Source organism: Ruditapes philippinarum, unplaced genomic scaffold, assembly GCF_026571515.1.
Source record: "Ruditapes philippinarum isolate M1 unplaced genomic scaffold, ASM2657151v2 ctg8664_1_1_1_1, whole genome shotgun sequence".
In the NCBI taxonomy this organism is placed as follows: Eukaryota; Metazoa; Mollusca; class Bivalvia; order Venerida; family Veneridae; genus Ruditapes; species Ruditapes philippinarum.
In genome coordinates this window covers 22,127-46,630 of record NW_026852097.1, presented here as the reverse complement: position 1 = coordinate 46,630, position 24,504 = coordinate 22,127, and the positions used below count along the sequence as shown (strand labels likewise).

General features: G+C 30.3%; 1 protein-coding gene across 1 annotated transcript; it reads left to right on the top strand.

Moving 5' to 3' along the window:
- Positions 1 to 5,806: 5,806 nt before the first annotated feature.
- On the top strand, positions 5,807 to 21,605 carry LOC132749125 (queuine tRNA-ribosyltransferase accessory subunit 2-like). The gene is made up of 10 exons (XM_060738823.1): positions 5,807 to 6,095; positions 6,898 to 6,964; positions 9,865 to 9,879; positions 11,097 to 11,265; positions 13,116 to 13,286; positions 15,207 to 15,306; positions 15,936 to 16,024; positions 16,982 to 17,090; positions 18,978 to 19,101; positions 21,451 to 21,605. Exons 1-10 carry the CDS (start codon positions 5,975 to 5,977, stop codon positions 21,578 to 21,580), a joined length of 1,095 nt encoding a protein of 364 aa, XP_060594806.1. The 5' UTR covers positions 5,807 to 5,974; the 3' UTR covers positions 21,581 to 21,605.
- Positions 21,606 to 24,504: the final 2,899 nt, after the last annotated feature.

Here is a 24,504-nt window from a genome sequence, read left to right as displayed (position 1 = left end):
CTAAGATTTCTCTAAGTAGACGTATACTATCAGAAATTGATAATATTCATTTTCAAAAACAATCATTATATATGATGATTTAATTGCTATTTATTTGCATAATTTCTATACACAACTACATAGATCTTCCTTTCCCTCACATTGAAAAATACGAAAAGTGACTTTATAAAACATTCAATATACCGTTTATTTTGAATTTATATTAATACAAACAGTTTGTAGACACATAGTTTCAGAAATGAATAAAAAAATACTTAAAAATCATTATGAGATTTTAATATTCATGCATTTTCATTATTTCTATATAGCAATTTCAGAGATCTTACTTTTGCTCACTTTCGTATTTTCAAATGTTAAGGAAAGGAAGCGAAAGTGATTTTAAAAATATCAAATATAGCGTTTAATTGCACTTAATATTAATAATGCAGTTTGTAGACATATATTATCAAAACTTAGTATCTTTAATCAATATGATTTGATCTTCATTTTATTAGCATAATATTTATACACAAGCTCAGACATTGATCTTCCTTTCGCTTACTGTGAGAGCCTGACGAAAGTGACTTACAGAATATTAAAATATAGCGTTGAAATAGGATTTTCATGATAATATTGCAGTTTGTAGACGTATCTTATAAGCTATAGTAACTATCATTTTTATAAAACTTAATATGTTAAGATGAAAAATGAAATTTATTATGTAAAACTAAAATTGTCAAAAAACCATGAATTAAACAACAATTTATGGGCTGTTTAGGGCTCCGATTTACAGTTCTCAATTTCTTCATCAGTCTTTTTCTGGGCATTTTTTAATTTTTGAATTTAACGATGGTGTTACCTAACATTTAATATTTCTGTTTTAATATTCATATTGTAATTTTATACTGTTTGATTCTAAATCTAACAGTAAAAATAGGTCTTGAATGTGTTTCTCATTATTTATAAAATGTCTCTCTTGAAATTCTTAAATGAATGGTCTTATGTAGGTTTATGTGAAAAGTTGTATATATGTTTGAAAATGCCATGTATACGAATGAGACAAAATAAAGATGAATAATGTTACATGCAAACACGTTTGTCATATCCATTTTCCGCAACCCACTTTTAATTGATATACACACGACGGGGACCGCATGACGCTTTCTAATCCCCTAAAAGTATTTATTATAATCCAAATCAATAGGTATGTAACTGATGAAACTTGCCCGGTTGTTATTGAGTGGACAATTGAATTAACCTTTCTTCTGCACCACCATAGATATTCTTGCACGGATAAAAGTGGCAGTTATTATGCTCATCCAGTGTAGATGAGCAATATTAATGTACATGTTAATTTGAAAAATAATTTGGAATTTCCCATCATTATGTTAAAATAATATTTCACATGAAAAAAGGGAAAAGTAATCCACCGAATTTTTAAAATATCGTATTATTATATATCGGTAAGTTTCAATCTTTTTAAAGTTAAAGATTTTTTTTTTTATATTTTTGCTAGTCATTTCATCCATCAAATTATAGTCAATCCACCATGAAAAACATTGTAATAATTTAATGAAATGCTCATTTATTTTTTTTTATAAAAAACATTTAAATATCGTGAATATTGACATTGACTTTCGTCCGATTAAGTCACTTTCTTATTGTTCCCAATGTGGGCAAAAAGAAGATATCAAACAGGTATACCAGAATTTATGAAAATACATGGAAATTAAATCATCATAATGATTATTTTTTAGATATATTTTTATTCAATTCTGAAAACATGCTCTTTCAGCGCTATATTTAAACCATTTTTGAGTCACTTTCGATTTTTCCCAATGTGAGGAAAAGGGAAGATCTGTTAACTTGTGTAATGCAAATAAAGGCGGGTTTAATTCATCATAATGATTTTTTTTTAAAAATAAATGAATTTGATTTTCTGAATTGTACGCCCCTTACAAAAAATTTGAAATTTTTATTTAAACATTCAATTTAAACATTTTATTTTTAAAATTTTGTAGCCTTTTTCTTTTTTTCCAATCCCAAAAGCAAAAAAAAGATTCTCGAAATTAACTTGTGATAAAAGATTATGAAAAAATAAATGGCAAATTTAATCACAAAATTTTTATCTTTGAAAAAATATTATCATTTTAAAATTTAATTTCCCCACTTTGCCCCTAAGTAAAACAAATTTTCCAATTTTGAAATGTTTTTTTTAAATTTTTTAAAGCCCTTTAGTCACTTTCTTTTTTGCAATTAAGCAAAAAGAAAAATATAAGAATTTGTGTAATAAATTATCCCAAAAAAAAACCAAAAAATCTTCTTATGATTATTTTTCATAAAAAAAATTTAAAAAATTTCTAAAAAATTTTACTTTAAAAATTTTCTTTTTATTGAAAAAAGTCTTTTAAAAAACTTAAAATTTAAATTTTAAAAGCCCCTTTCGCTCATTTTCGCCCCATTTTCCGTAAAAAATCTCATTTTCCCGAAATTTTGGGGAAAACCTATTTCCTAATTAAAAGACCTATAGTCCCTATTTCATATTTATCATTTTTAAATCGATTTTTTAAATTTTTTCTTTTTCCATTTTACGTTAGTTTTAACAGATTTTTTGCAAAACTTTGTACCCAAAAAAAAATTCCCATTAACATCTTTTAAATTTAAATTTTTAAACAAAAAAAAAACAGCGTTTTTTTTAACAAATTTTGACCAAAAATTTAAGAAAAAAATTTAAAAAAAAAAATCCCTTTAAACAAAAAAAATTGAACGGTCACAACCGAAAAGTCATGTTAAATCCTCTCTTTTAAATTTTAAATTCTTGTAAGCTGTTTATAAAATGGCCCCATACAGTGCGTGAAATCGGGTTGGGTAATTCAAATGCAACTTTAATGAGTCCAAAGTTCTAACGGAATATTTTTCAACGAAATAAATTGCCAAAGCCCCCTAGTGTTTCAAAAATTTTTCCGTTCAAAAAATTTAAAAATCTGTAAAACGCTTTTCTTAACCAGGGATGCCGAATTTTGGGAAAAAGATGTATTTATTTTTTTTATTTTTTTTTTAAGAAATTTTTTAAAGTTTTTTTAATGATAGACCATTTCCCAAATTTAAAGAACAAAGAAGCTTTTGGAAAAAAAGCTTGAGAGGGAAGTCAACAACATTTTTTTTAATTTTTTAAATCTACGCTTTTTTGGCCAAATTTAAATATAACGTAAAAGGGTTTACCAACAAAAAAACTTTTAACAAACCTTTTAACCCTTTTAATCTATTGGGGCTAAGGGAAACCCCACAAGAGCTTTAAGTCCCTAGTTGTTGGAAATAAACAAATTAAGCCCTTGAAATGACAAAACTCTCTCGACCTTTTTTTTTGCTGAAAAATCTAATAAATTTTTAGTTTTACTTTCAAATTTTACAGGGTTTTAGTGGTTTAAAAAAAAAAAATAATGGATCCCATTTTAAAAAACAAAAGTTCAAAAATTTTAAAAAGCCTTATATCTTTTCTGTATTTTCAATTTATTTCCTTTTTACGTGTCTTGCATTTTCTGCCGAAAAATTTTTTCCTCTTCAAAATAATTTGGGGGAAAAATTTTTTTTTGACCCCTTTTTAAAAAAATTTTAAAAATTGGGTTTTAAAAAAACAAAAGGGGGGCAATCATTTAAAACTAATTGAGGGAAAATTTCCCGTTTCAAAAATTTTTTTTTTTTGATGATGAAAAAATATTTTAATTTTTCTTATGAATCAATTAATAAATATAATTCTTATTCCAAAAATTTAAAATTTTAAAAAAGCCTACAATTGACAATCTGAAAATTTTTTTTATATTATCAGGGTTTTCCCCCAAAAATTCTCCCCCCAAACTATATTGTATTTTTTTTTCGCGATTATCATTTAAAAAATTTAATTTACAAATTAGTCTAAATTTTAATTTTAAAGGGTTTTCAAATTTTTTTATTTTTTTCTCCTTATAACGATTTGATGAATTTCATGAAAAATTAAAGAAATGTGACATTTTAAAAGTTTAGCCATTATTCCTTTTAAAGGTTTTTTACGATTGCTTCCCCTTGAAATTCCCAAAAACCATTACAAAAGAAAAAAAATTTTTTTAAAACGTTTAGGGAAACAAGGGTTTAAATTAACAAAAATTTACAATTAGTTTTTTTAAGTAAGAAATGTTTTTTAGAAAAACCCTTCAACAGACATAATACATTAATTTAAAATTTTAAAACAAAAAATTTTAAAAAGTTAAAAAACGGTTTTAGAAAAATGTGCATTTTACCGGAAGGTTTTGAATTTTAATTTCCTTTAAAATTTCCCCTAATCATAAGTTTATCATGTTATATTATCAATGTTCTACAAACGGGTTTGGAGTTCAACGCACTGAAGCTTCTTTTAAACACAAGGCCCGGAAAAATTAGAGTAGAAACTTAAAGGAAAATGGCACCGTACGGGCCCCTAAGGGTAGCCAAAATTTTGGGGAGCCACAACCTGTACGTTTTGGGTGGTACAAGCACTTTTTAAAAATTTTATTAATCGAAAAGGATATGTTATTTTATTGGGTTTTAACCCAAAAAAAAGAGCGTTTTATTTAGTTTTTAAAAACCAATTGAAAAACTTGAATTTTTAAATTTTCGCAATTTTATTAATTTTAAAACTTTTTTTTCAATAAGTTTAATTTTACACCCAATTAAATTTAAAAAAAAAAAAGCCGAAAAATTTGTTTGGGCTCTATTTAAAAACCCTTCCCAATTTCCGGGCCCGTTTTTTAATTTTCCATTTATTTTAAAAAAAGGGTTCATGTTTGTGAAAAGCTTCCTAAATTCCCCCGGGAAGGGGTTTTTTTAAAAGGGTAAATTTATTTTGCTTTTTTGTTCACATTTATCTACTGTATTTAAAAAATATACCATTTTTTTGCGTTTCGCAGTTTTTTTTTTTTTTTTTTTTCAAATTTTCTTTTTTTTTATTTATTCCACCCCCATCAAAATTTTTATGAAAAAGCTTCTTTTTTCCGTTTATTTTTTTATCCATGGATGGATGTGCTTAAAATTTAAAAAAAATGATTTAAATTTTTATCTTTTTTCAAAAAAACAAAAAAATCATAAGCCATGAAAATAAAAGATTTTATAATTAAAATTTCCCAATTTTTACCCCTTTTTTTTAAAAAAAATTTGTACAACCCCTTTGGGTTGGGAATTTATTTTTTTTTTTCAAAATGGCGGAGGGATCTTTTTTAAAAGGGAAAACCCGAGGGCAAATGCCCGAGACTGGGTTTAAAAACATTATTTAAAAAACACAAAATAATTTTTTTGGAAATTTTCGGGGCTTCCATTTTTTAATTTTAAAATCCGTACGGGTAACAGTGTTTTCCTGGGTAGTTTTTTGTGAGTACATACAACAAAACCCTTTTTGGTGTCGTTTTTCCGGGGCCCATGGAAAAGCCACTTCCAAATCTTAAAAATTTTCCCAAAAGTGGGAAAAAATGCAGGGCCCTTTAAAATTAAAAAACTCAGTTTAACCCGGTACATTTTGGGAAATTTTTTCCACAGAATCTCTAAAAGACACACTTAGTATGGAAAAAAAAAAAAAAAAAATGACAGTGGCCTGTGCCAAAATTATCTGCGGTGTCGCTTGACAATTCTAATTAGAAGTTAGACTATCTGTTATATTGTGTTCCTTAACACTTAGTATGTATCTGTTATAATTGTGTTCCTTAACACTTAGTATGTATCTGTTATATTGTGTTCCTTAACACTTAGTATGTATCTGTTATATTGTGTTCCTTAACACTTAGTATGTATCTGTTATATTGTGTTCCTTAACACTTAGTATGTATCTGTTATATTGTGTTCCTTAACACTTAGTATGTATCTGTTATATTGTGTTCCTTAACACTTAGTATGTATCTGTTATATTGTGTTCCTTAACACTTAGTATGTATCTGTTATATTGTGTTCCATCACAACACAGTCTGTTATAATTAATTAATGTGTTACAGAGACTATGAAGTTCAGTATTCAATGTGTACGAAGTCAAGGAGCCAGACTCGGGAGATTGTCAGAGATTGGTCAGAATAAAGATGTCACAGTTGAGACGCCCATGTGCATGCTGTACACAAGGGGAGGTAATACACTTCACTTTTTGTTGGAATGTTAGCTCTCATAGGAGATCAAATAAAAGTAGTATTATTGTTTATATATTAAGTTCTTTTGTTTCAAAGGAGAATAAGTTTAAAAAGCAACATAGCTGTTGTTTATGTGCTTTAGATATCAAGGTTTACAGAAATATTATACTTAATGTAAGTTTCAAGTTAATTTTTTTAACAGAAAAACTTTGACAAATGATGCAATGAAACACTTGAGTGACTTTAATTTCTATTTCATAATTAAAGATCTAAATCAAGAATTTACCTTTAGTTAAGCAACAGTATAGAAACTGGTCAGACTGCACTCACATTTGGTTCAGGCAGGTTCAACAGAAACTTTGACATGCATGTATGATGCAATGTAACACTTTAATATCAAATATTTCTATAATTATTAAAGATCTATATCAAGAATTTTCCTTTAGTTAAGCAATAGTATAGAACCTGGCAGACTGCACTCACATTTGGTTCAGGCAGGTTCAACAGAAACTTTGACATGCATGTATGATGCAATGTAACACTTTAATATCAAATATTTCTATAATTATTAAAGATCTATATCAAGAATTTTCCTTTAGTTAAGCAATAGTATAGAACCTGGCAGACTGCACTCACATTTGGTTCAGGTAGGTCAAGGGGTTACACTTAAAGTTTTGTTTGAATTATTTGATATAATGTATAGTTAATGTTTACAGATATTACCATGTTATATTATGTTTCTCTTTGATTTATATACAATATTATATTGTCTTTCTTATGTATGAAATTTTTCTTATTGAAGGCAGTGCTGCTCACTTGTCACGGGATGTGTTGCAGAAACTTCAAGATGTTCCAACTGTAGCACATATCGATGGCTCAGCGCAATACTGGTCTAACTGCTATTTTTGAAAATGTTCAGGAGAGACAAAAAACTGATTTTATTCAAAAATACTTAAATTAGAAAATATTTTTTTGCTATGTTAACATTAATTATAATAAGAAATAATGCCATTTATATAATTTTTTATTAAAGTGTTACAAATTGTGTATTTTAGAGTTAGACCTTTATTGCGCTGAAATTCTGAGCGCAATACAAGACTAACTTGAGTTAGACTCAAATTCCCTCTTGCAATTTGGTAAAAGTGGTACAAATATTTGAGTTAGACCTGTTTTATGTTATATATTCTGATATAAATTTGAACAAAATTGTTTTGTTAATTTAAACATTGTTTAAAATATTTTGCAAGTCTGTAGAAGAACTTTACAAAGACTAAATCCTTTAATATTTTTCTATTAATATATAATGCTAGCTGACTTTAGATGAATGAACACTTCTGTAATTCTTCTTTTTCAATTTGTTTGAGATTCAGATTTACTTAAGATCTTTTGCAGATTATCTGTGCAATAAATTTGAATTCTAAATAAAATGCAAACAGTTTTGATTCATATAGTGTTATGAACAGTAGTCATGAACAATGATGACTGACAATCCAGGTCATCAAAGTTTGAAAACAGGGATTAATGTACATTTTCTATAACTCACATTTGTACAAAGAAGAAACATTTTATTTTCTGAATGTACACCATTACCACCATTGGTGCTTAAATGCTGTGATTTCGATATTACTGTTATGCGCTAAATCTTAATGAATTTAATGTATGTGGTCCTCTTTTCTGATGATATAATCATTTATAAATATCAAATATTTTCAAAAATAAAAGCCGCTGTTAGACCATGCTTTTATTACATATTTTGTATTTACTTTCTCAACTGTTAAGAGTATATTTTGAACGTGAAATGTGCAAATTTTATGACATGTTTTGCTGAAAACTGTGCATATCTTAAGAAAAGTGTTTCATTTTATATATCAAAGTCATTTTACCTCTAAATTTTGACCAAATAACAAGAGGTTGTCAAACATATTTTAGAGAAAAAAGTAGGGCAGTACAACCCACTATCAGGGATTCATAGAACAAAGTATTGTTAGTACAGTCATGATATAATTCAGAATCAATTTTGTAAAGTTAGATGTGCTTTAAACTCTTGCAACCACTTACTCATTCAGATATGAAAAGGCGCACACCTGAAAAGCACCATGTGCACACCTTACATGTAGATTAGCACTAAACAATTAGAATGGATAAATGTTTGAATTTTCTCATTGACACTGATACTATACCAAAAGCAGTTGATCGTCATAACATTTTTAATTTCATTAAATGATAGTCATTACATTTTTAATTTCATTAAATTTGATAGGTAAAATTAATGGCTTTTTAAATAGATCTAAAATGAAATATTTTTATCAACTTATAGCTGTTTCTGCCACATAAGTCAAAGAGTTTTTGACAATTGCACTCTCGAAAATTCAATGGAGCTGTGTGATGTAAAAAATTATCAGAATACAAGAACTGAAAAGGTCATTATAATATATAAGTGTGCATATTTTTAATTTTTTCCCACATTTTTCCCGATTGAACATAGAAGAACCAAAAGTATGTGTTATTATGCTATAAAATCACTGTTTGACGTTCTATATTTAGACGTGTGACATTATCATTTAATATACACGTGACGTAACCACTAAAAATGAGACGCCCTGACAATAAGACCAGAAACAAATCAGGCACAATTTAGCTAAATATCAGGTACGTGTTAATGTCGTGTTAGAATCGAAATAATATATCCAAATCGGTGATTTTATTGCTTGATAACATTACTGTTTGTCGTTCTGATGCGCATCATTATATCACTCGGGCTACGCCCTCGTGATATAATTCCTCGCATCCGAAATCCAAACAGTGATGTTAATGAGCAATAAAATCACAGTTTGGGATATATTATTTCTTAAATAACTTTACTTGATTAAAGAGAGTGATACAGAAGAAGATACATAATTTAAAAATAAGAACCCAAGAACACCCTCAAACCTGAAATTGGTCATTGTGTTACAGGCTAAGTTTGATTTGGCAGTGAAACAATGTACAGTCTACCCCCTTACACCATCTTAAGAAGAACACATTATATAAATATGAACAAAGTGTAAAATTAAGAATTAGGAAATCTCAGCATATGATTAAAAAAAGGTCAAACTAAAAAAAAGGAATTTTTAGAGGGGGATCAGAGGTTATGAATCCACTAGTGTAACACGCGTTATTTTCCATTTTAATGTGTGCATGCTTGAGAAACATACACTGGCTTTTACTAAATTGTACAAAAATGATAGTTTCAACTACTCTTTATTTTATCAAATTATACAGTATGAGTATGATGTAATGACTTCAAAGACAAAATCAATGTTTAATTGTGACACTAAATTATTATTAATTTTTTTCAAGATTTTTCGTTTACAGTTACTTGTACATGATATGCAATTGGCTAATATTTTGCGATTTATACAAAGGCAAATAATTTCTAGTGTTTTCATGAATTCTCACATTCTTTATAACACATTTCAATGGGATATGCATATTATTCTCTACCTGGAAATGAAACATTCAAGGTCTAACTCAAGCATTTTTGAGGAAAATTGATATATTAGACATCGCAATAAGAGACCAACTCAAGTTAGACCTATACTGCACTGACAAAATTGAACTACCTGAGATAGACTTTTATTTTAAATGTAAATAAAAAAGGCAAAAAAAGCATAAATTACCCTAAAATTTTCACAGAATGTGTATTTGACCTTACATTATCAAAATATGTAAAAATGTGATTTTTGGTAAAAATGTCACTTAGACCAGTATTGCGCTGAGCCATCGATATGCCCTTGTGTCATCTGTATGTATTTTAACTATACTTACTGAACTTATGTAAAGTTATATCAAATTTTAATTCAGGACCAATTTGATGTTAAAACCTAGTTATATTTTTACATACAGTTCAACCTTTGCAGAGCATACATCTGTAATACAATCAGTATCATTATTCCCTAAAGTTTGCCTTCACAATAAGTTTAACCTCTGTTGTACAATCACCTCTTTAAAACAACAATATCGTTGACTTCACCATATTAAGTTTAACCTTTGTAGTACAATCACCTCTTTACAACAACAATATCATTATTCCCTAAAGTAATTCTTCACAATAAGTTTAACCTCTGTAGTACAATCACCTCTTTACAACAACAGTCTCATTATTCCCTAAAGTTTGACTTTACAATATGAATAAGTTTAACCTCTTTAGAACTGTCACCTCTTTACAACAACAATATCATTATTCCATAAAGTTTGACTTCACTATAAGTTTAACCTTTGTAGTACAATCACCTCTTTTTACAACACTACCATAATTACATGTATTCCCTGAAGTTAGACTTGCCAATTGATTTAAACTATGTTGACTACAGACACCTTTCAGGATCAGGAGATATTTTGTCTCCAAAAGGGAGTTGTTATATAGAGGTTTTTCTGTATACTGGAGCTAAGTAATGCAAAGAAACATTATGACAGAAACCAAAATAAGTTTTGTATACATGTACATTAATAAGTGTAGTAGCCTTTTATATTATGACTGTGTGCAACATTCAGATATACACAATACCTTGATCTGCCAGATTTGGAAGGTCAGATTTGAGTCTGTACATTTCTATCAGATGTAATCTAGTCAAGCATTGTCGCAGCTTGTTCAAGATCAAGGACTAGTATTCTTAGGATAACTTGCTGTGTGGGTTCAAACCCTGTTAGGGGCAAGCTGTTGTTACCTTGAGCAAGAAACTTTACACTTACTGCTCAGTACTGTTTGGTTCTAGGAATGAATAAGAGAGTGTTTTTATAAGCTTATAGCTTCCTAGTCAATCATTTTACTTAAATTAATTCTGTATAAACTAAGGGTGTTTTTTAATAAACCTATTATATGATAAACAAAGGGAGGTAATCATTTCTGAAATGGAGTGTATTCTTTGACTCAACCAGGGTCTTTCAAAATTCTATTTGAAAGACCCTGACTCAACACATTTGTACAATTATTCCTCAAAAACTTAAATTTTATGATTGAAGAGCACAGTATGAAGAAAGTATTGAAGGTTACAAGGATGGAATGGCAAAGTTTACAGCTCTTAGTGATAAAATAGTCTATACATCTAACACAGACCCAGCAGTACAGGTACCTTCTGGCTACAATGAAAAGTCAGGGATTGGACTTTGGGGAAAAGGAGGCAAGTTGAAGGTTGGTGAATATTACATTATATTTAGATGTTGTTTTTGTGCAACTATGCAATAAGATTGAATTGAAATATTGCAGATTATTTCATAGCTGGTTTGGTGTTCGTGTGGTTAAGGGCGCAGAATTTTAGTCTCATGCCCCTCAATGATATAGGTTTGAACCCCACCGCAGTTTTTGGATTCTTAAAATAAATGTGATTACTCTATCTAAAACTGGTGATCTTGGTCTGGACTGGTTACATAGGTTACAGACAGACACTGGTTCTATCAGAGACGGGTGATCTTGGTCTGTACTAGTTACATTAGTTACATAGGTTACAGAGTGTCACTGGTTCTATCAGAGACTGATGTTCTTGGTCTATACTGGTTACATAGGTTACAGACAGCCACTGGTTCTATCATAGACTGGTGATCTTGGTCTATACTGGTTACATAGATTACAGACAGCCACTGGTTCTATCAGAGACTGATGATCTTGGTCTATACTGGTTACATAGATTACAGACACTGGTTCTATCAGAGACTGATGTTCTTGGTCTATACTGGTTACATAGGTTACAGACAGCCACTGGTTCTATCAGAGACTGGTGATCTTGGTCTATACTGGTTACATAGATTACAGACAGCCACTGGTTCTATCAGAGACTGATGATCTTGGTCTATACTGGTTACATAGATTACAGACAGTCACTGGTTCTATCAGAGACTGATGATCTTGGTCTATACTGGTTACATAGATTACAGACAGCCACTGGTTCTATCAGAGACTGGTGATCTTGGTCTGTACTAGTTACATAGGTTACAGACACTGGTTCTATCAGAGACTGGTGTTCTTGGTCTATACTGGTTACATAGGTTACAGACAGCCACTGGTTCTATCAGAGACTGATGTTCTTGGTCTATACTGGATACATAGGTTACAGACAGCCACTGGTTCTATCAGAGACTGGTGATCTTGGTCTGTACTAGTTACATAGGTAACAGTTACTGGTTCTATCAGAGACTGGTGATCTTGGTCTGTACTGGTTACATTGGTTACAGACAGTCACTGGTTCTATCAGAGACTGATGATCTTGGTCTATACTGGTTACATAGGTTACAGACAGCCACTGGTTCTATCAGAGACTGATGATCCTGATCTGTACTGGTTACATAAGTTACAGACAGTGACTGGTTCTATCTGAGACTGGTGATCAGATATTGGTCTGTACTGGTAACATAGGTTACAGACAGTCACTGGTTCTATCAGAGACTGGTGATCAGATATTGGTCTGTACTGGTTACATAGGTAATAGAATCAGTTGCAGCTAGCAGGCTAAGTGTTAGAGTACAAGATGTAACATATGTAACTTTTTCCCAGTTTCACCATGGGTCAGATAACCAGATAAATTCCCAATAGAAAATATGCTTATTTTTCCCCCAATCTTTAAAAAGAATTACCAATTGAACTGAAATTCTTAAAAATTTGCTGGAGTTAATTTAGATGTTATTGTCAAATTTTAATATTTTTAATGCTTTGATAATATCTGCAGTGGTTGGAATAAACAATTTTGCACAGTTCAAAATAATTTGCCAAAAATGCATGAGGAGGTCTCAAAAGGTACCAGATATTTATTTCAATTAAATAATTTTATGATGCAAAATTTCCCAAACTGTGCAAGTTAGTTTTTCCTGCAATGGCTTGGAAAAGGCAAAGTTACATATGCATTTAAAATCTAAATACATTACTATGACATGCCATTTATTTCATGTAACCTTAACAGCATTTGAGTCAGCTGAAGATATTAACATGCAGGGCGAATGATTTGTCATATCTGGGTCACCACTTCCCTCAGTTCCTGTTTTGTTTTGTAGTTAGACACTAATGGATTTGTGAAGCTACAGGAAGCTGTCTTACCAGATATATTCCAGTGTATGTCTGATGGCGACACAGATAAAACTAGCACAAGAAAAAGGGCAAACAAGGCTGTAGATAGAACCCTGAACTTTTTAGATGATGTACTGGATAAAATAAACAAGTCAAAGGTAAGTAGTTCACATATTTTAAAAATTTTATTTTTTACAAATATGAAATATATTTGACTGATATAGCACCATATTTCATGGGTAAAATTGAATAAATGAATTTTCTTTTAAAGGGAGACACAGGCAAAATTTTCATTTCTTAGTTTTGAATTTTTCATTCAATATTCTGTAAATGCCCTCAAAATAAATATATGACAGTCAAAGGAACAAAATTTTTTCTCCATTAAAGTATAAAATTATGGTTTCCTAACTTGACCCCGGAGGGTCAGGTTAAGAGCGCTAACCATTTTCACAATAGTTGTCAAATGAAACTCTGGAAACTTAAAGAACATGTCAAATGTATGACTGAACTTGTTTCAATCATACAATATTTCCACAATATCTGCTTATTGTAACTTCAAGGAGTTGTTGAAGTCACCTGACTTGTTATTTAAAACTAATTTTGGTGACCTATTGGGTCTAATTTGCTTCAACATATATAGATATATTTACGCTTCAAACCCAAAATATATAGAATTTAAACAGAAATTCATGCTGAATCTTCAAGAAATGTCATTTTAGCGTGATTTGAGTACATAAGATCATTTTAATATTTTTGTCATATTTTGCCTGAATATCCCTTTAAATCAAATGTGGTATGATTACTGACTGAAATTTAGCAAATGACTGGTTGTGTGATTTTACTGAGACCATAACCATAATCCCCTCCCGTGAAATTAACAAGGCGTACAAAAGCCTTCCCGTAACATAAATATATATGTATGTTAAATACCTGTTTTTTCCAATGCATATTACAATTGTCACATATATTTGTTGTTGTTTTCAAATGGCCTAAGTTTGTGTATGAGCTAGAACAACCTTTCATTCAGAATATACCTTTCTGAATTGTTTCATGAGCTAACTTTTTACATGAATGTCAGTAAAAACAAAGTCACATTTAAATTGTTAAATACAAACACGCTTATGCCAGTGGAAAAAAAAATATGCATGACTACAATTTTAATATGTGGTGTGCATTGAAAAGAAAGAACTATTAGTATTCAACACACATATATGTATTTGCTATGGGAGGGCTTTTGTCGGCCCTGTTATTTTCATGGGAGGGCTTTTGTCTGCCTAGTCATTTTCATGGGAGGGCTTTTGTCTGCCCTGTAATTTTCACGGGAGGGCTTTTTGTCTGTCTTGTCATTTTTGCACGAGAGCACTTTAGTCTTGGAGGGCTTTCGTCCTACACCCATTGCCAAAAATGTATTAAAATGTAGGTGTTGTCAGCTATGTGTGGAGACATTGGTAATTACTGGATAGTTATCCAGCAAAGTTGGTTAGGTGGACCAACTGCTGAGATATTGACAAAAATGTGTTTGAATTAGGGAAAAAAACATATTAAAAACAAATTAAATCATGTAAATGTTAAACATATTCTCACTTTCATTTTGTGCTCTTGAAAATATTTTTAAAAATTCATACTTCTGAGTGAAATATATTCCATATTTCAATGCAAACAAGCATGGTCTTTTTACATTGTATATAACAAATTAGATATTAAGACATGATAAATGTTCCTTGTGCAGTGTTGAAGTAATAAAACATAGATTTGAGCACTGGCCCTGTGGCCCATGGCCAGTGAAAATTAGTTTTGTGCAAATGTAAATTTTAAGAAAATTTAGTTAAATAATAGTAGAATAAATTCAAAACTGGAATTCAGGCCAGTAAATTCAAAATCTTATATTCAATGACTGTTAAAATATAAGAAATACATGTACATGTAACAAACTCCATATTTTCAATATTTAAATTTAAAAGAAGGAAAATATTGGAAATATGGAGTTTGTTACTTCTTAAATATTATTATTTTTATCAAATAAATTAGATATACATTTGGAAGATTGAGTATATTATTTATATAATGTTTATATACAGAGACTGGGGAAGTCGGTAATGTTTGGAAGCATCGTCGGCGGTTACGATCTTAAAGAGAGGCAGAGATGTACCCGAGAAACTGTTGCCAGGAATGTTGAAGGTATATAATTTAAAAGAGCACACCTTCAGATTCAACTCAACCACTATAAGCCTGATTGACTCAAAACTTTGTATGTACACTTCTTTCAATGTCCCAAAGTGCAATGCACAAGAATGGGTACTCTGCTCTTCTTATTTTTTGAATTATTGCCCTTAGTTAATTTTCATACTGTATTTTTGTCCGTACCATTTCTCCTAAACTATACAAACTATGGACTTGAAACTTCATAGTATGATAGATCTCATTGAGAAGAAGTGCAGTGCACAAAAACTGGTACCCTGTACTTTATGATTTTTTAATTATTGCCCTTATTTTTTTTTTACATTGAAGCATCCACTTTGACAGAAAGACTAAAGTGCAATTTTTCAGACCTTAAATCACCTGCCCTGGACACAGAATTCTTCAAATATTTGAAAGCCTAGAAGCTTCTTTATTAATCTGTAAAGATTATGTCCGAAATAGTGTATGTAAAAGTATTTTGGTTTTTCACTAAATCTATTACTTTAACAAGCTAGAAAGTCAATAGAAAAAAAAATATTATTATTTTACAAGCGACAGCGGATCCATGTTGGTCGCAAACGCACTATGTTGGTTTTTTCATGACGCGGCTCATATACCTTTTATTTCAGGTTTTGCTCTTGAGGGTTTTCATGCAATGGGACCAAATGCAGAAGATTTTGACTTGTCCGGGCCTGCAGATCTTATATCTGAAATAATTGTAAGTTTTCCATTTTTAACATAGCAATTTTAATGGCATCAGTGGCTGTGTGGTTAAATTCTTGATTAATGTAAAGCAAGAAGCTTAAACAACATAACTTAGTTATACTATTGTAAGTTAGATGTTTAATGTAAAGCAAGAAGTTTAAACAACATAACTTAGTTATACCATTGTAAGTTAGATGTTTAATGTAAAGCAAGAAGTTTAAACAACATAACTTAGTTATACTATTGTAAGTTAGATGTTTAATGTAAAGCAAGAAGCTTACACAACATAACTTAGTTATACTATTGTAAGTTAGATGTTTAATGTAAAGCAAGAAGTTTAAACAACATAACTTAGTTATACTATTGTAAGTTAGATGTTTAATGTAAAGCAAGAAGCTTAAACAACATAACTTAGTTATACTATTGTAAGTTAGATGTTTAATGTAAAGCAAGAAGCTTAAACAACATAACTTAGTTATACTATTGTAAGTTAGATGTTTAATGTAAAGAAGGTATACTATAAAGTTAGTGATTTATGTTAAGTGGTGTATGGAAAGAAAGCTGTGTAATATGTCAAGTAAGTGGAGTTTTGTTGATTAAGTGGGTAATGAAAATTAACTGAAATGCAAAATAAGTGGTTATGTTAAATCAGTATGTTAAGTGACTTGTTTATATATGCAAAACAGTTGGTGTATATTTTGTCGTATAGCATTAAAATATGTTTGTTTTAAGCTTCTTGCTTTACATTAATCAAGAATTTAATAAGAATATGCTTTTAAGCGAGAATTTTATGCTAACGTTCTTGTTTAATTAGTATTTTTATGTTGAGTAAGTGTAAAAGATTACAACATCGGAATTCATTTTTCTAATTATAAGTTAGATGCTATATGTTAAGTCAGTATATTAAAGGTAAAAGAATTACACAGATATGGTTAACAAAATTAACATACAATATATTATTTGCTTTTAGAAATTATTACCGGAGGAGAAACCACGACTGATGCAGAGTGTATGGAGACCAGATGCTGTACTTAAAGCTATAGGGCTTGGCATTGACATGTTTGACTCATCATATCCTTTTATTATACTGTATATGTTAATGCCAGAATGGACAATTTGATCTGGTTTTAATTTTACTTTTCAAAGTTAAAACATGAAACTTACCTATGTGGTCTAATTGTTTGCATTTGTTGTACTTTGTACTTTTAATGTGTCCTCTATGGCCTAAAGGTCAAAGGTTACTGAATTCAAACCACCATATGGCCTATCACTTCAGCTTTGTGGGTTGAAATTCTGCTTACCCGTGCATATGAGAGAGCTATCCAGCTAGCTCTCAAAATCAGGTGCTCACTCCTGCCTGAAATATTGCACAGAGGGTCTTCTTCCAACAATAAAGCTGAAAAGCTGCTGTATTACCATAACATCGATGGTGACGTAATAACCAACCAAAACTAAATGAACTTTTTCTCTTTATTTTCAAAACCAAACTTCAAATTACACTATTAAAATCAGTTATTGAGAAGCATATGTTTTCCAATGCAGTATGTCTATTGATAAACCTAATATCTGTGTCCATTTGGACACTAAATATATTTTTCAGTAGGTAAACTAATTATGTTTATCAATTATAGTAACCTGCATATCTATGTCAATTTGTAAACAACATATCTGAGCCAAATATATGTATATAGGAAAACTAAATATTTTGTCAGTTGGTAAACTTAATATCTATATAAATTATTATACTAAATATCTTTGTCAATTGGTAAACTAAATATCTATGTCAGTTGGTAAACTGAATACCTTTGTCAATTGGTAAACTAAATATCTATTTAAATTAGTAAACTAAATATCTTTGTCAATTGGTAAACTAAAATATTTATGTCAATTTGTAATATGAATACCGTTGTCAATTGGTAAAAGAATATCTATGTTAATTGGCAAACTAAATATCTTTGTCAATTGGCAAACTAAATATCTATTTAAATTAGTCAACTAAATATCTTTGTCAATTGGTAAACTAAAATATTTTATGTCAATTTGTAATATGAATACCGTTGTCAATTGGTAAACAAAATATCTATGTTAATTGGCAAACTAAATATCTTTGTCAATTGGTAAACCAAATATCTATTTAAATTAGTCAATTAAATATCTTTGTTAATTGGTAAACTAAAATATTTATGTCAATTTGTAATATGAATACCTTTGTCAATTGGTAAACAAAATATCTATGTTAATTGGCAAACTAAATATCTTTGTCAATTGGTAAACTAAATATCTATGTCAATTGGTAAACTGAATATCTTTGTCAATTGGTAAACTGAATACCTTTGTCAATTGGTAAACTAAATATCTATGCTAATTGGTAAACTGAATACCTTTGTCAATTGGTAAACTAAATATCTATGTCAATTGGTGAACTGAATACCTTTGTCAATTGGTAACCTAAACATCTACATGTATTTAAATAGTTAAACTAAATATCTTTTTCAATTGGTAAACTAAATATCTATGTTTATTGGCAAACTAAATATCTATTTCAATTGGTAAATGGAATACCTTTATCAATATGATTATATCTATGCTAATTGAGAAACTAAATTTCTTTGTCAATTGGTAAACTGAATATCTTTGTCAATTGGACTGGTAAACTTAATACCTTTGTCAGTTTGTAAACCAAATAATTATCTTAGGTCAGAAATGTTGACAAGTTGTTTTAATGGATGTAGTTACATGAATACAAAATTTGAACATCTTGACTTCTGGAGCCAAAAGTGATTGGCCTAGTATAACACGAGGCCAGCCAGCACATTTGTTCAATCTGAGCAGACTTTATACTGACAATATTATGTTTGTATTTTAATATTGAAAAACTTATAATAGATTGTTTCAATTTCAAAACTGGGCAAATCCATTTTACAAATTCAGCTGGTTAAATACCTTAACATATTAAAGATATCCTTATGTGGTGACAGAGAGGGGACATGCTCTTGTGTTCAAGTATGATTACAAATATAACCCAGAAAAAACAGAGGAACAGGACTGTAGCTTGCCAACCAGTCTGTCAATAAATATCAATGATCAAACGTAAGTTGCTTGATTTTAATTTTGTCTTTTGCTAGAACCATTAATTATTATATACAACTTTTAAATTTCAAAATTATCTTGTTCATTTCACAGGTGCTAAGAGTGCCTGATGAAAGGGTATACCTCATTTAAAGCTACATATTCAGTCTGTACTGGTGAAAGGAACCATGTGACGAAAAAGTTTACATCTCCCAGTGTTAAGTTACACACACTTGAAAGTTGTAACAGTAAATTTTGAATTAATTGTAAGAGACTAAGTCTTAATCTAAGTTAAATAAAAGCAATGTAATCAAAGAGGCCATTTTATTTACAAATATTTGCTATATATTTTATAGCAATAGGCATTAAACGTTGCAGTAATGGTACAAGGTAAATTAACTTTCCTATACTGTTTACAGAAATCAATGTAAATCATCTTGGTTCAATTGGTTAGTCACTTTTATATAATTAGATAAAAACATACTGATAGGAACATTACATGTATGATTTATTCATCTCTACATGTAGAAAACTTTGTTAATCTTTATATAAACTCAGTCCCTCTGGTTACATATTTAAGATATGTGTAACGTATTTCAAATATGAACATAACTTCTCTCCCCGTTTTTATTTTATATTTTCAGATATCTGTATGATCTCTAGCTTCCCCCTGATTATTGTAAAGTTTGCTATTTGATGACCCCCACCCACCTCCCCAACACCTGTTTATCTAATATTTTCAGAAATGTTGATGATTTATCTCCCCTGTTAATTAATTATGTTAGATATTTGGATGTATTATCTACCCTGTTTATGTTATATTAGAGGTATATGGATGACTTAAATGTCTTCTGCTGTTTTATATATTTTAGATATACAAAAATGATTTCTCTCCCTTGCTTATCATGTACTTAAAATATCAATTGCAACTACTTGGCCCTTTCAGTCAGTCTTAGGATAAGGACCTCGAATAGTATGAATACACAGAACAGATACGGTATTTCGGTGTAACCTACGCAAAGAAACTAGACATGTAAACAAATAGTATTTAATGCTGGTAGTTGTTGACAAGTTTATTTCCAATATATCAAGTAAACATCTAAAATAAGTGAATTCATAGATACAAAAGCAAACAATTCATTATTTGTATATCTATTATTGTAGAAACCGAAGTACTAAATGCCGACCTATTGACATTTACTCTCATTTGTTTAAAATTGTACACCAGTGTGCATATTTAAATTAAAAATGGTTGTCAGTCATATTTTCTATCATAAGTGTACTGAAACAGACTTAATTTTCTTTTGGATGTCAAATGAATTATATGAATATTTGTTTTACATCTGGACACGGCCTACTGAATTTTCGACATATATATCCTGTAGTAAATCCATCACATTTAAGGCTAAATTCTGGACAAAACAAATCCGGTACCGAAACTTCATGACCATTTCTTTAAACACCAATGCAGTCCAAGTAAATTTAGCACAAAAAAATAATACATTAGCCCTTGGAGTTTTTCTGCAGCTTTTAATTTCTGTAATCACTATAGAATATTCCAAATAGTAACTGGTGTGTATTCTTGTGCATAGTGCCTCATGAAACCTTCCACCCAGAAATGAAATCCTGCAAAAATACACCAAAAACAACCTTTAAAGTACTCAGAAATGAAACTTCATGTACATAATAACTAAAGATATACTTCAAATATAACCAGTATCAATTAAGATGATATGAAATAGGCCATTTCAAAATTTAAAAGAACTACTTTCTAGACTACAACGGGCTGGGTCTAATTCCGTACCGGGGTGACACCTAAATCTCTCTCTTTATGTTTACATCTGAAACCATGTGGTAGAACTACTTTCACTATGTATTGTTTCCGAGTTTATTATAGATAATAGGCGAGGCAGTTCTGAAGGCTTGAATATGTTGTTAATAATCTCCCCTGTTCATTATATATTTTTATCACACACCCGTGCCAATTTTGCGACTCCGTAAATATGGTATTGCACGGCCGTGCATATATTTTGACGTGACGTCATTAGCGTTATACAAACATAGTGTAAAGACGCGCTAAATGTCAGCGTTATACTATAGGCGCGTCAATGAAAAATGACTCTTATTTCACTTTAAACGGTCTTTACTTTGGGTATGTGATAAATAGAATATTAAATTCGTGTAAGTTCAATACTGAATTTATTGCACTCGTTGAATAAAATAATATTATTCAACTCGTGCAATAAATTCAGTATTGAACTTACACTCATTCAATATCCTCTATCAGATATATGGATGACTTCTCTCCCTTGCTTGTAAAATTCTTGAAATATGTTGTTAATTGTCTCCCCTGTTTATTATATATTTCAGATATGTGGAGGACTTCTCTCCCCTGTTGGCAGACTGTAAATGCTATGCATGTGAAAATTTTACCAAGGCTTACATAAATCATTTACTAAATACGTCTGAACTTCTGGCATCAACATTATTAATGATGTAAGTATTAGTTAGTACCATAGTACATACAAACTTGGTTATACTGTAACTAAAGGGGTTTCTTTCATTAATCTATGATAAAATTTAGTGGTTATGGGAACAAAAGTTTAATGTTTGACCTGTAACCTGATCAATTTGTGTAATTGACCCACCATTTTCTCTGCAACAAATATGACATTACTGTAAGGGGTTTAGATTTTTATTAGGACAATGATGAAATTACGTAACCAGTCCCTTGTGGCTGAGGGGTGGCATTTTAAGGCACCAGAATTGTAGCCACCGTTTATCCCTCCATTGTATATCATTCAGAGGGCAGAAAAAAAAGATATTGAACCTTTTTAGGGTTGGGGATGGAGGTTGGATTTTATGATGTACCATACACAGAAACGGTCATACAGCTTCTTTCCAGCTTTTAGAGGAAGACCTTTGAAGGTGCCCGATCATGCATTAATTCAGGCATGAGTGGATACATGAGTAGAACCACTGATGTTCCATGGTTCCTGTTGGGACTTGAACCCACAGTATTGAAGGACAAGTGGTTTGAAGCTTGTGACCTTAGCAACACATGTTTTTGAACCTTTTCTATGTAATATCTTAAAGTTATTTGTTTTTAAGTTAATTATTTTTATTCATAGACATGTAAGTTCTTTTGATATTCAATACTCCAATACTCCAATACTCCAATAAAGGAAGCATCTTAAAATATATTCAGGGCTTTTTTATACTTTTTTCCAACACACATATTATAAAGATGTGCTTACCAAATGTAAAATATTTCCATAGTTAATAACTTATCGTAATGTTTAGGTAGATACTGTCACACTAAAAGCCAATAGCCATTGTACTGTTACCCCCTTGTTTGAGAAAGTCAGCCTGTTAGAAAGAAAGAAATAGCTAAAATGACCCCAAATGGCAAAATTGGAAATGTTACAGGCTTAATTTGACTAAGCCTGTTCATGGATGGGACTGAAAAGTGCAAGGTACCGTCCCCGCTGTCTACATGTAGCATCAGTTTAAGCATAATTCAACATTTAACATGAAAAGGTAAATATTTTGAATATAAATATAGAAACATCCACAGATGTGTTCATACAGGATTATCTTATGACACTTTTGTGAAATTTCCATGAAAAGTGTCATAGGGTACAAGAAAACAATGGATGCAACTAAAATAAATTGAATTTTTTGAAGGGGGCCAGATGTTAAAAAACATCAGTTAAAAGTTAATATTTTATTAGAATCATAGCATTACATGTATTATACTATCAAGTATTTAGTAAAAAAAAGTTTATGGAAACTAAAGACATGCATTTATCTTTACAACAATTACAGGGGATAAAATATGTTAATGATTGCATACATTTTGAGCTTGATTGAATTATGTTTGTTCACAAAATTCATACACAGTTAAAGATCCTGTATGTTGTAATTAAGGTTGCTACTACTCTTTAAGTGAAATTTTATATACGGAATGTATATAATTATGCTTCTAAAACAATTTTCAAACATCGAAGAATATGCAAAATATGTACTGCAAATATTTGTCCACATTATATGAGCCGCGTCATGACAAAACCAACTAAGTGCATTTGCGACCAGCAGGGATCCTGACCAGTCTGATCAGGATCCATGCTGTTCGCTGTCAGTTTCTCCACTTATAATAGAGTTGGTAAGCTAACATGGGTAGCTCCTTTTTCAGGCACAAGCAGGCACGTGAGAAGAACCACCAACCTTTTTAAAGCTTGCTTGATAGCTGCCCCATATGAAAGAATCCAAAGACCCTAAATAGAGGATTTTAACCAGCTAGCAATGCGGCGCTGGCAATGATAACCATTTGGTCAAAGAGGTCCCACATTTATCAATTCATATCATAGGCACATCATGACATTTTATCTGTGTAACTGACAGTACTTGCGCAAATTAGTTAATTACATGGGTTTTACGTATGAATGAATTTGCTCGAGTTATCGCCTTTGCTGAAAAACGTGTTTTGGCTTGTTAATGATTTTTGTATCTCCTGCTACACAGTAGCTGTAACATAAAATTGACTATCATGAGACAACACATGTGATCACTGATCACTCTTCTTTATTGAAGGGCCATAACTCAGCCAAAAGTCATTCAACTGGAAAATCTGTATAATATGTGCAAAAACTTGAGCTAAATATAAATCCTGTATAGTTTCATTTAAATTTTATAAGTGGTATAGGTGAAGTACAGACCAACTTTGAAATTAAGTCATTAAAGGACCATAACTCTGACAAAAATCATTAGACAGTAAATTTATGCTGACAATTAGCACAACTAAACTTTGTCCTGATCATTCCTGTAAAGTTTGGATGAAATTTCACCTGTGTCCAGTAGTTTCTGAGAAGTAGTCCAGACAAGTTTTGTGACAGAGGGATGGAAAGATGACGGAGAAGTGATCCCTATATGTTGCAACTACTCCGTACTTTGAGGAAACGCAAAAATCTTGGGTTATCTGATTACACAGTAATACCCTGAAGAAAGTAAGTAACAATAATACATGTACACCCAATTAAGTATTAAGGTATAACTTTTTAATTTCACATCAATGCACAAAACAAGTTCAGTATTATGGTGTACTTAAACATACATAGAAATACAAACAATCAATTAAGTATAAAGGTATAACTTTTTACTTACACAGTAATACACAAAACTAGTTAAGTATTACAGTGTACTTTAATTAAACATACTCAAAATACACACAATCAATTAAGTATTAAAGTATAACTTTTTACTAACACAGTAATACACAAAACTAGTTAAGTATTACAGTGTACTTTAATTTAACATACACAGAAATACACACAATAAATATGTATTAATTAATGTGAAACTTTTAACATACATGTACACAGTAATACAATATTTATTTTGTTCATTTTCAATAAATCTAAAACA

Coding starts and splice junctions, on each gene's coding strand:
- LOC132749125 (XM_060738823.1), top strand. CDS start 5,975: ATGAAGTTCAGTATTCAATGTGTACGAAGTCAAGGAGCCAGACTCGGG. Junction 6,096..6,897: donor CATGCTGTACACAAGGGGAG/GTAATACACTTC, acceptor TTCTTATTGAAG/GCAGTGCTGCTCACTTGTCA. Junction 13,287..15,206: donor ATAAAATAAACAAGTCAAAG/GTAAGTAGTTCA, acceptor GTTTATATACAG/AGACTGGGGAAGTCGGTAAT.